The sequence below is a fragment of the Haliotis rufescens genome, unplaced genomic scaffold (assembly GCF_023055435.1).
Source record: "Haliotis rufescens isolate VD_foot unplaced genomic scaffold, xgHalRufe1.0.p SCAF_6, whole genome shotgun sequence".
In the NCBI taxonomy this organism is placed as follows: domain Eukaryota; kingdom Metazoa; phylum Mollusca; class Gastropoda; order Lepetellida; family Haliotidae; genus Haliotis; species Haliotis rufescens.
The window spans coordinates 42,801,643-42,814,889 of record NW_025964334.1 but is presented as its reverse complement, the minus strand read 5'-3'; the positions used below and the strand labels follow the sequence as shown (position 1 = coordinate 42,814,889).

General features: G+C 38.2%; 1 protein-coding gene across 5 annotated transcripts in view; it reads right to left on the bottom strand.

Annotated features, from left to right (window-relative positions):
• LOC124114626 (CWF19-like protein 1) overlaps window positions 1-13,247 on the bottom strand; it is a 329,927-nt gene that overhangs the window by 213,454 nt on the left and 103,226 nt on the right. For all 5 annotated transcript variants that reach the window (XR_007218701.1, XM_048385574.1, XM_048385573.1 and 2 more), the window contains exon 4: window positions 193-294. Coding sequence is in view for 4 of the 5 variants with exons in the window: in XM_048385574.1 (XP_048241531.1) it covers window positions 193-294 (102 nt within the window). In the remaining variant the exon portion in view is untranslated. The remainder of the gene's footprint in view (window positions 1-192; window positions 295-13,247) is intronic.

Below are 13,247 nucleotides of genomic sequence, written 5' to 3'. Positions count from 1 at the left end.
TGGAAAAGAACCCTAACTTGCCAGATATTTGCCATATTTTCACATATGCATCTTCAAATCCTGACACACTTTCTCTTGAGAATAAAAAGCAAAACTATTTCAATTCACACTGATATAGTTTCAAGCATATACAAAATGGACATTGGACCAAGTTCAAATATTGACATTATATACGGTAGTTGCAGCACTTACCAAGATAGGTAACATTTTCGCACATCTCTTGACCATCTTTGCTCTCATAATACTGCACATGTTCCTTCTTGTTTGGGCCAAGTATAAGTGTTGATATTGGAACTGAAAGAAAGTAATAGATTATGAGTTTTGTTCATTAAGGCTTTGAACAATAGACCTGTACCACAACACAAAACCATGGTATGATACGAACAAAAGTACAAACGAAACAAAGTGTTAACAATGAATTGATGCTGGGAAGGTGCATTTTTTACAAGAAGAATTTATAAACTAAAAATATACACTACTGCCAGAGGTCACTCGTGTGGAACCAATGTGCAACACATTGAACATGGGCATTCACCCCATGATGAATGCAAACTTTTGAGCAAGGGCAAAGGCAGGAACATAGGAACAATGACATCATTGTTATTAATTCTAAGATACCACCTCTATTTTGGCTGCAGTCACACTAAAACTAATCTTCAGATTTTTCAACAGAAGTCCTCTTGACTGCCAACTTCACACAACTAATTGTCAACACAATAGTATCACAAATAAGCATCAAGCTCTTTAGCTTGCCAAGGCCAAAATCCGCACTTCTTTCTCAAATGTGTATCAACTAGAGAGAATATAACAGAGGGGAAAGCTCTAGTCCACTCCTAGTGAAGTTGACTGAAGACTTAGACTTCTTGTGATTTCATCCCTTAATAGTTGTTTCCAATCCTGAAGGTTGCAAGAACACAAATATGTGGTACCTGGTACCTTCTCAGGAACTTCCATCATTATTCATAACAATGACATCATAGACGTTCTAAAAGAATCTCTCTGATAGTCATTTCCGGTTTTGTGATGCTGTATGTAGACAGAGTAAAAAGTCTGCTACCATGGGGATAGTCACAGTTCTGTCTCCCAGGTTATGTCGTCTTTTCTACTGGATGAACTTCTCCAATGTTATAAAGGAGGGATGAAGATGGTCTCCATGACTTAGCCACGGCTGCTGAGACAGATTTAGAAAAACCTGCATCTTGGGTTGACATAGGAGATCTCGGTTTAGAGGAAGATGGATTGGTTCTTCCATGTGTAGTGGCAACAGCCTTGGAAACCATGCTCTGCTTTGCCACAAAGGAGCTATCAAGATGATGATGCAACCTTGAACTCTATTTTATGGATCTGTTTGTCTAGGAAAGCCCATGGAGGGAACATGTAGACGAACAAGCTGGTCCAATCCATAGATAGGGCGTCCACTTGAAGAACCATGGGATCAGGTACTGGTCTTACAAAGACTGGAAGGTCATTTGACACCCTGGTCTCTGTGTGCAAAGTGTCATGAAAGAATATCCATGGTTTTAGAGGTACATCACTATGACGAGGTCAAAGCCAAACTTAAAAACAGGAAAAAAATATTTCTAAAGGCAAAAAGGCACCACTTCAGCCCCTGATTAATACATGTACCAAGTTTGGATGAAAGATGTTGAATAGTTTTTTAGTTCTGCTCCGGAAACAACACAGGGATTGACTAAGGCCGTGACTCCACGGTTTTCTCTCATTGTTGCCTTAGATATGGCACCAACATTCATTCAGCGTGATTGCAAATGGTGTCCATCTTTCAATAGTTTTATCTGCATTGACACTCTCACTTTCCCCTACAAACATCGAAAATGACATATAACTTATAACATATAATATGAATAAAATTATCTAACAGGCAATCACGGGTAAAGTTTCAAAACACAAGCAAATTTCGTATTTTGGAGTGACAACAAAACAAAACCTTAATGTATATACCTACAACTCTTTCTCCATAAGAATATACAAATTTCAGATCACAAACAATCGTATTTTAAAAGAGATTCGTCAAACCTTTAGATAAGATGGCACTGGCTTTCATGAACGTACCCTCGTGTAAGAATGGACACTGTGTGTGAATTAGGAATTTTCAACTATTTCTTGTGGCCAAACAGGAAGTGGGAGATTTTTTTAGAATATGCTACAAGTTTGCTTCCAGATTTGTCCATATTTCTTGAAAACTGTGAATTAATCGTTCAAATGTAACTCATAAGCAACATTTTCTGGCTGCTGCACATGGCAAACACGTCACCTTCTGCGGGGAATATATGACTTAATTGTTGCTAATTACCTGTAAACAAAAGGGTGAACCTGCAGCAATAATCATTGTCAGAGACCCGATCTTTGATACGGTACACACTACAGACAGAAATAAGACAGCGAAATTGACGAAAGCACTGGAGTGTAAATGATATATTTTTTGCCCAAAACTGTAACACCATTTACAACAGTCATTATTTCACCCCATCATTTAGAATATATTAAATCACAATCTTGATGAGATGAGATGAAATTGGGTTTAACATCACATCCAAGATTATTGCACTAAAATATAGACGTGCATGCACGTGCGTGTGTGTGTGGCTGCTTGTACCAGTCCGGACTGATGCCGATTTATAGTGCTAGCCCACTGAGATACCATGCCACAGTTTAACATGAATACCCCACTCAGACACAGTATACTGACTCCGAGCTGACCAGTCCTTGTTTTAGCCCCTTAATGCCGAGCGCCAGACAGGGTAACAACAAGTACCATCTTTTAACATCTTTTGGTAAGACGCGGCCGGGGATCGAACCCCGGACCTTCCGCTCTCTGGTCGGATGCTCTACCACTAGACTACAGAGGCAGTCAAATCACAATCTTAAAAAAACATTGTCGGAGACCTAGAAATTTGATAACTGCAGATTGCTGTCCCCTGCATGCCAACAAAGTGAACAGCTGATGACAGCATAATTGTTATCGCGAATAATTTCTGATAAGTCAACAATGAACAGAAATACATTAACATTAATGTAATATCTCCCAAAGTAGACAATGAACAGAAATATAAATTCCAATACATATTTAAATATTCACAGAAGACAAACTAATGTTCAAACATATCAGAGGATACATCCACACTCGACAACAAAAGTTCCCGTGACACCAAAATCTTATGGTATTTTTCAAACAAGTAAAGTTTGGTATCAATATTGTAGTCCATGTATGGAATCAAGTCATAAAAACGCAACTGCTACAGAAAAGCATGCATTCCATGCAAAAGTTGACTTTTATGCAAGCCCCATTCATTTCACTACACAAGAATGGGTATAAAAACATGTGCGTTAACAGGATTCCATATGCATTGTTTAGCATCATGCTGACAACAACCACTCAGAAAAACAACAAAATTACGTAATTATTCAACGTTACAAAATACCACGCCTGTCCGAAAATGAGTGTCTGCGAGCCCTTGGTATGCTTGAAGCAGGATCGAGTCAACGTGATGTTGCAAGATATTTTAACGTCCACAGAAACACCATTTGGTGTTTATGGCAACGTTGGCAACAGACGAATGCAGTCAGAGACCATCCTCGGAGTGGCAGGCCACACGTAACCAGGGTTTCCCCTGACGCAGAATTCTTGCATATATGACTCTCAATTAAGGAAAAATACGTCATGACTGACGCAATTTCAAAATATCTGTGTTGTTGTTTACTAGCTTTGGAATGAAAATATTACAACTACTCACCTGAACTTAATTTATGAACATTTTCTGAAGACAATATATACAAACAACTTAAAATTTACGTCTAGTTTTAAATTAATCGTCGTTTTTAGAAGTAACATAACTTCGTATAACACCACTGCCATGGGCTAATTTGCATAGCCTGTCACATAACCAGACTTTTCTCCCCTATAAAACAAACGCTAAAATCAGAACAGCCAGGGGCTTTACATATTGTTTTGCATAATTATATAGATATGCTACTAAAACTGTGCGACTGTGAGGTACACGACAAAATATATATAAGTGAACGTAACTCTCACACTCCGTGTGGCTTCGATGACAGCATGTGATGTAAACAAAGGAAAACTATGCAAATGGACAAGGTTTTTCACGTTTCAGCATATTTTCTCACTAAAAGTTAACCATGACATATGTTTATCTAGATGTGTAGACTTGTAAAAATTGAAACAGAAGAAAATATTATAATTTTTGCGGTGAATAATGTGATTTGGCGCGGTCACAGTATGTGGTTAAGCGGAACCTATGGAACGGGGTAAACGGAAGTTGTAAGTATCGGAGGGACACATGTTTTTGCCGAAATTTAGGTAAACATTATTGAACGAAATTTTAAATAAAAATAATAAAATAGATGACAAACATATGGTCAGATATACAGAGAACACATTTTTATTACCAGATAGTGTAACAACAGGATTAACTTGCGTAATTCAATTCGGATATGTTATGCTATTTCCGATGTCGGATCATGACAGCCTGAAATGAGACTGAAGAAAAGTCTGTGCGTATTATACACGAGAGATATTTTTTTCAGGATTTAATTGCCCATAATTAGGGGTGCTTATTATACACGAATAAATATGGTATATACGAAATGTAAAGCTTTGGGCGTGTTTGTTGTTGCTAATAAACTGTATTCAACCAGAAAATATTACGAGTGTTCACAATTCTTCAGTTCAACTTCACTGTTGATAGATAATACAAGATAACTAGATAAAACATGTAAATGAGTTAGCTGTATTATATTATAATCTGACATGAAATGTATTTTAATATCCATCCATGATTAAAAATTATGTCTCACAGTTGAGACTGATGTTATTTATTCATCCTGTATTAGTGTCACTGCAAATTGTTTCATGAGCTGTGAATTATTTAAAGATTGTGAAAAAATAAAACCAACAAACTTTGTTTTTCATTCATATATCCTTTATTTCTCTGTAGTACAATCAGCTTAGAACACTAATTAGCACTTGTTAACTTAAACTAAAGACATATTATATTTAAAAGATACTTAACTTTACAGGGGCACTGATCTAACGCAATTCCCCGGGACTGGTTGTTGCCTTTGTTATTGTTTTTTCCCAGTGAGTACCCGGATGTATAGCAGAAATCTTGACTAGTTCGCGACCTCTGCTGCAATTTTGCGATTTTTGTTTACACTATTTCGACTTGCAACACAAAGTAAATATTTCACCTGAGCATTGTTTTTTTTATAGTGTGTATATTTTTTTACTGTCAAAATGTGTAACAAATTTATTAAACGTCTAAATATTCAGTTATTTTACAAAGTGACAGAAAAACATTTCCATCTGTATTATTATGATAACGAATTCCAAACATTTTGATACCAAGAGACTGAAAATGTAACGTTGAAAAGTACATTTCTATGTTGTTTGGCTTCTAATCCTACATAATAATCTGTAATGTTTGTAGGCCCTTTTGATCGTCTTAATCAATCTGGACAGACATTTTAGTCAAAATGACTGAAATATTTACACATTTTATAAATTGCCTGAGAGAATCACATTTTACAAATTGACGGTAATATATACACGCTTACAAAGGAAAAGACCTGTGAAAACAACGTCTATAGCGCATTGAAGAATTTCCCAACCAAGACGTAGAGAAACAAGAACGAATCGGTTCAAATGAAGGAAAACAAAATGCAAATACCATAATTACAACCTACCAAATTTATGTGGATAAATTTTAAGCAGCTTTCTTGTTCAAGGAATGTATCCGTGAATATCCACACAAAGGAACAATATCCCACTCGTCTGCAGCTGTACAAAGAAACTTATTCGATGTCATGAGGTCGTGTCTCTGTAACAATCAAATATTTTAAAAGATATATATCGTTTCGGGATATTATAACCCGTGTTCGTTTCTCAACTGATCACTTGGATTGTTTCAGGTGTTTCACATAGGTGTCAAGTCTCAAAGGTCGGCTGAGAAAGCCCACGTGACAACTATTTTCATAACGTCCACAGTTCCTAAAAAATCCATTGAGTGATTGATAACAATGAGCAATCAATCAACGTATTATCAGTTAACCCTCTGAACAAAGTATGTTGTTTTTACATCGGCACTTCACGCCATGATATGAGTGTATTCCCTTTGTTTTAGTAAACCTAGACATGTAAACACTCACTTTTGACATATCCACTGTGCAAGATAACAGTAATTAATCAATCAACGTATTTTCTGTTAATCCTTTGATGACTAGGAACGATCCGTTGATTTACAAAAAAAGTAAATCAACTGATCATTCATCTCTTGCTTGGCTGCCACGTGCATATTACATAACACACATTTCATCTCACTTCAAACCTGGATTTAGATTGAATAATTACCCCAGACACAATAAATGCCAAATGGGAACCTTTGTCAGGTAATCTAAGTGGTGCTACCACTAATTGTACCTGTAATAAATTCATTAACTGAGCATCAAGTGAAAGACGACAAATACACAAGTGCAGGGTTATACGAGAAAACGTGGATGACAACAAGGGAGTAGTAATTGTATTATCGACGCAATCGGAAATCCGAAAATACTTTCACTGCATGGATACTTTTTTTAGTATTAAACTATAACCATCTGGGGTATTTCCAAATGACGACATCCGATGAGCTCCGTCGTTCTTTTTGTCTGTTTGTTTAGGCTGAAGAAATTAATTAACATGCGCCCTTTGTCGAAATCTTTATAGATCACAGTTAACCAATCAGTGTTTATGCAAAAATGCATAAAACAAATATTGCCTCCAGCCTCCAGGTTTATTTAACTGTCCTTGCAGACGGTAGCCCAGTCTCTGGTCACGCTCAGTTGCATTGTGTATCATCCGGGTACTCACGGGGGAAAAAAACAATAACAAAGGCAACAACCAGTCCGGGGAATTGCGTTAGATCAGTGACCCTTCAAGTGTAACATTAACCAGTGAACACTTTAAATTTCATTAATCATACAAAAAAACATTTGACTCTCAAAAAATATTTTTGACTCCCAAAAATTCATAGGCTGAGTCAAGGTGACTCTCAGATATTGGAGTCTAGGGGGAACCCTGCGTAACCAATAATTGACAAGACAACTGGATTCGAACAACACACCTACGAAAACAGCCAGCAACAGTGACTGCAAGAAGCAACCCTGGGCTTCGACGAATATCTTCACAAACTGTACGTCGTCGCCTCAGATGTGCAGGGATTGTTGCCAGAAGATCCGCCAAACGTCCCATTTTGACAAGAAACCACCGTCAAGCATGTCTACAGTGGTGCAGACAGCGTCTACAGCCATGCAGTGGGGACAAGTTCTATTCACTGACGAGTCGCGTTTTCACCTCAGCCACAGCAATGGACGGATTTGAGTGTACCGACATTTAGGTGAACGTTACGTCAATCACTGTGTCATGGAAGAAGATGGGTTCGGGGACGGCAACGTTATGATATGGGGTGGGATTATAGCAAGACAGAGGACCCGTTTGATAGTGGTAGAGGGAAATCTCAATGGACAGTGCTACCGTGACGAGATCATCAGCCCTGTTGTTCTACCGTTTTTGCGTTGTCATGGCCCAGGCATTACCTCTCTCTTGAACAAAACAACGTGAATGTCATCCCCTGGCCGGATTGCTCCCCTGATCTCTCACCAATCGAGCACATGTAGGATGAGATGGATCGCCGCCTTCGACGTCAACCACGTGTTCCACAGACACTCCAGGAACTTCAAAACATGCTCCAGCAGATATGGACAGATATCCCACAGGACTTTGTGCGACGCCTGGTCCATTCCATGAGACGAAGATGTGTTGCTTGCATTGCAACAAGAGGTGGACACACACTATTGATTTGTAAATTGCTATTTTGGCATGTTCATGTTTTTTTATGAAATCACACATTTTCTGAAGTCAGTATGGCAAATTAAACCATTTGAACACTTACAGGAGTCTGTTATCTGTTGCAAACCGAAATTGTTTCAGATTTGGTAAAAAACATAACTTTACATTAAATCTTATTCAATGTCACAGGAACTTTTGTTGTTCAGTATATTATCGTTTAATCCCTTGATCAATTTTTTTTTCAACTCTACTACTCATTCCTCTCTTGCTGCACCGCCACGTGCATATTACCTAATATGTATTACATTCACCACATCAGCCCATATATATAACCCAATCGTAGATCCAATAATTACGCCAGACACAATGCGAACCACTGAATGCTTTATTTCCTTGACACCCTCAGGCAGCAGTAAACATTAGTGGGATATTTTACAGACTTTGTCTGGTAATCTGAGTAGTGCTACCACTAATTATACCTGTGATAAAGTTGTTAACTGAGCATCAAGTGAATGATGACAACTACACAGGTGGAGGGCTATACCTTGAAACATGGTTGACAAGAAGGGGTAGTAATTGTTGCATTATGTATGCAATTTGCCTGAGAAATAAGGGTTGTTGCTGTTGAGTATATGAACTGAATTTCATTGTTCCAAAAATACTACATACACATAATTTGAACACCAAACTACATATTTGTACATACAGATGAATTTGCAAAGTGAAAGTGTATTATAGTAAGCATCTACCACTCAAATGCGACTTTTTCTGCACTCAGCAATATTCCAACTATATGTTTTTTGTTGTTGTAATAATCTTTTTATTCAGGGTTCAAAATACATTGACACGATATAATGCATATTAATACATTAACTGTTTGCACATCATTTGTAATGTGATGATTGATTTTACCAATGATGATAAATGATTTACTGCATAATATATATTTATCACATGATGGAATCCCTTTTTTTATCATAAAAACACAACAGCCATTCATGCTTCTCATACAAACACCATTTACACACTCTCACACAGGGGCGCCTCAAGCACTCTCATACACAAACACATATATTATATTCTCATAGAGAGATCTCAAACCTCAAATCAGTGGTTTCAGTGGAATAATATGGAAATGTAGACAATGACACATGGGCATACCATGATATACGCATGTACACAAGCATATATATATATATATATATAAATGTATACATATCATAAAATTCAAAAAGGTTGTGGTACATCATCCAGTCTTTGTTTAATTCCAAACCTCTGTTTGTGGAAAAAACACATTTTTTCTCTATCTTATATCAAAGTTTGAGTTCATTCTTTAAAAACTGTATATTCATTAGTATATTTTGAACTCCACATCTGTAGATAAAATATTTTGTAAACAGGATGACAAAATCAAACACTTTATCAGTTATAAGATTTTCTTTAAAGCCAAAATTAATAAATTCTGCTGAAAGATTTAGATTATGAATGTGTCCACATATGTCATTTATCCAGCTCATAAACTGTTTCCAGAAATTCTGTACAATATCACACTCCCACAAGAGATGGACGATCGTCTCTCTATCATCACTGCAAAAAGTACATTGATCACTGTCCACATTCTTGATATAAAATAGAAATGAGTTGGTTGTAAGTATCCTATGAATTATCCTGAACTGAAACCACCCAAGCTTTGTATCTTTGATTATTTTGAAAGGTTTTATAAAAATGGATTTCCAGTTTAATTCACCAAAAATAAATTCCCATTTCTGTCTGGCTTTCCAACTAACCAAAGGTCCCAAAAGAGTATAGGCATGTTTGGAAACTTTCTTTAATGAGAAATGTTTAGTCAATAATAAACTGTAATCTAATGCTCTAATGGTGTTTTCCATTTTTATGTTTGTCTTCCTAATATAGTTTGAAACTGCAGAAACTATACTATTATACTGCATGATTTGCAATGTGAACTCATGTTTTCCACAAAAGTCATTGTATGACAAAAAACAACCATTTATATCTAATAAATCGCAAATTCTATACACTCTTGCATCAACCCACTGTTTCCAAAAAACAGTTTGTTTGTTGATCTTGATATCTGAATTATAAAATAGAGGTTCACTTACCAGTGCATCAAAAGTGTCAACTGTAACCTTGTTAGAGTCTCCAAACAGTTTCCAAAAAAAGGATAGAGAGTTTGATTACTCAGTTTCTGGATAAAAGAGGACCCGTATTTGTGCATACTGCATAGTAGATAGTTTTGGATGACAACACATCAACAACACCTTCCAGTTGGTCTGATAGTCTTCAAAAAAAAATCTGCAGATAAAACATCGGATCCGGGAGTTTTGTTATTTTTCATGGATTTCAAAGACTTCAGTAGCTCTTCGTAGGTCAGAGGATTTTCAAATGTATCGGACATAGTCTTATCTAGAGTAGGAATATCAATGTCACCTTCATTTAGCAATCTTTCTAAGTCAAAACAAGAAAGAAGTGAGCAAAGCTCACATACCCCCGTTATCCCCGCTGGTCAACAACAAATAGTAAATAGTTTGTTAATTAATGAAATATTACATATTTCTAACTGATTTTAACTTCAATGTATTTAAAACTAAGATTGAGTTCCAGTGACAATTGACCCCCCCTCCCCAAATCTCCAATGTAAAACCCCCATTCCACTAGGCAGTGATCCACGGTGATCTACGCGATCTGAAGGAGCGCCATAGATCGCCATTTAATGAGGTGATATAGGGGTACTTGTGATCCGATAGCGACTTGATAGCGATCCAATAGCGATCTATGTGATCCGATAGCGACTTGATAGCGATCCAATAGCGATCTATGTGATCCGATAGCGACTTGATGGCACTTGATCGCCACCCAACCACCCCAAAATGTGGCGATCTTGCACGATCAATTCCCGCTCCATTCGCAATCCGATGTGATCAGGATGCGCTCCAATGGCGCTCTATTGCCAATCTGATGGCGATCATTGTGATCTATGGCGCTCTTCTCTGATCCGATAGCGATCGAGTGCGATCTATGAATATCCGTTAGAGCTCAAGTAGCGCTCTAGGCGATCCAATTGCGACCTGATCGCAAAAAAGGGGCCCGATCCTATAAAAACCATTCAGCCGCACTGCCATATTACATATATATGCTGCCATATTACAAGTGATTTACAATCTCGTGAACCATGCCATCGTGAACCAGCAGATTGCTATTCTGGCCAAGCAGCCTCGAAGAAGGAGAAGGAAGGCTTTTTGGGTGAGACCCTGGAGCGCCATTGGAGCTCCACAGAGCGCCACAGGGTGGCGCTCCAAATCATGAACCAAACAGTGAAGCACAATCAGAACGCCATCTGAGCGCCAATGCATCTCCAAGGAGCGCCATCAGATCGCCATGCAGCGACGAAGATCGGTAGGCCAGCTTTTGTGGCGATCGGCGGCCCTCTATGGTGATCAGATAGCGCTCCGATGGAGATCTAGGTGATCAATTAGCGCTCCGATGGCGATCTAGGTGATCAATTAGCGATCTGATGGCGCTCTGGGCGGAGCGCCACCGATCTTTGTGCAGGGGAGTCAACCGGCGGCGACCTTGGCAATCATGGAGATCAGTTAGCGATCTGTTAGCGATCCGTTAGCGCTTTTGGCGATCTTGGCGCTCTAACGGAGCGCTGTGGATTGCTGCCTAGTGGAATGGGGGTATTACCAGTGTTTACTACGAGGAACACCATGAACACCTTTGAATAAAAATTTGATTGAGGAGTTACAAAAGAAGAATTATCAAAAGGACCAAAAATTGTTGATATAAAAACACATTAAAAAAATGGAACAATATCATATAAGAAAATCAATAAATGAATAATTTCCATCTAGCCTTAACAGATATGGTAAAGAATTCATAAATTCAAACTAACACAAAGCACAGATACTTATGATGATCTACATGTGTGGAAACAATTTTGGAAAATATATTAGCTATACAAAACCAGTCATCAATATTTCTAAATTCCATCATGTTTCCATGTAAACAGCAAAAGAGAAAACTTTCAGAATCTTATAAAAGATAAAAAAACAATCATAGTGGTTAATGTAGCAAGTTTGCTGAAGCTAGGATACATTATATTGCAAACATGGGTTGTACAAAAACTCTACCCAAAATTTATGTTTCACCATGATTCCATGGAAACGGCAAAAATAAAAAAAACAAGTATTTGTCACAGAGTGACGAAATATCCCCCGCCATATACACCATAGTACCAAATATGAAGACAATCCAGCGATTAGTTCTTGAGATATTGTGGCAACACCGTTTTCCAACTCAAAAAACAGATTTGCCTGCTGTGACCTTGAAAATGGGGTCAAGGTCACCAAATCTGACAGGTGTATGCGGTGTCTGTATATACACTATACTTCCAAACATGAAGACAATCCAGCGATTAGTTCTTGAGATATCGCGGCAACACCGTTTTCTAACTCCAAAAGCAGATTTGCCTGCTGTGACCTTGAAAATGGGGTCAAGGTCACCAAAACCGACTGGTGTCTGCGGTGTCTGTATATACACTATAGTTCCAAATATGAAGACAATCGAGAGGTTTAGTTCTTGAGATATCGCGGCAACACCGTTTTCCAACTCTAAAAGCAGATTTGCCTGCTGTGACCTTGAAAATGGGATCAAGGTCACCAAAACCGACTGGTGTCTGCGGAGTCTGTATATACACTATAGTTCCAAATATGAAGACAATCCAGTGTTTAGTTCTTGAGATATCGCGGCAACACCGTTTTCCAACTCCAAAAGCAGATTTGCCTGCTGTGACCTTGAAAATGGGGTCAAGGTCACCAAAACCGACTGGTGTCTGCGGTGTCTGTATATACACTATAGTTCCAAATATGAAGACAATCCAGTGTTTAGTTCTTGAGATATCGCGGCAACACCGTTTTCCAACTCTAAATGCAGATTTGTCTGCTGTGACCTTGAAAATGGGATCAAGGTCACCAAAACCGACTGGTGTCTGCGGAGTCTGTATATACACCATAGTTCCAAATATGAAGGCAATCCAGTGTTTAGTTCTTGAGATATCGCGGCAACACCGTTTTCCAACTCTAAAAGCAGATTTGTCTGCTGTGACCTTGAAAATTGGATCAAGGTCACCAAAACCGACTGGTGTCTGCGGAGTCTGTATATACACCATAGTTCCAAATATGAAGACAATCCAGTGTTTAGTTCTTGAGATATCGCGGCAACAAACAGGTGGGACGTACGGACGGACGTACGGACGGACGTACGGACGGTCGTGAATACTATATCCCCCGCTTCGCGCTTTCGCGCGGCGGGGGATAATCAGAATCTTCAAACTAGCAAAAGGCACAAGTTCTCATTGTGGTAAATA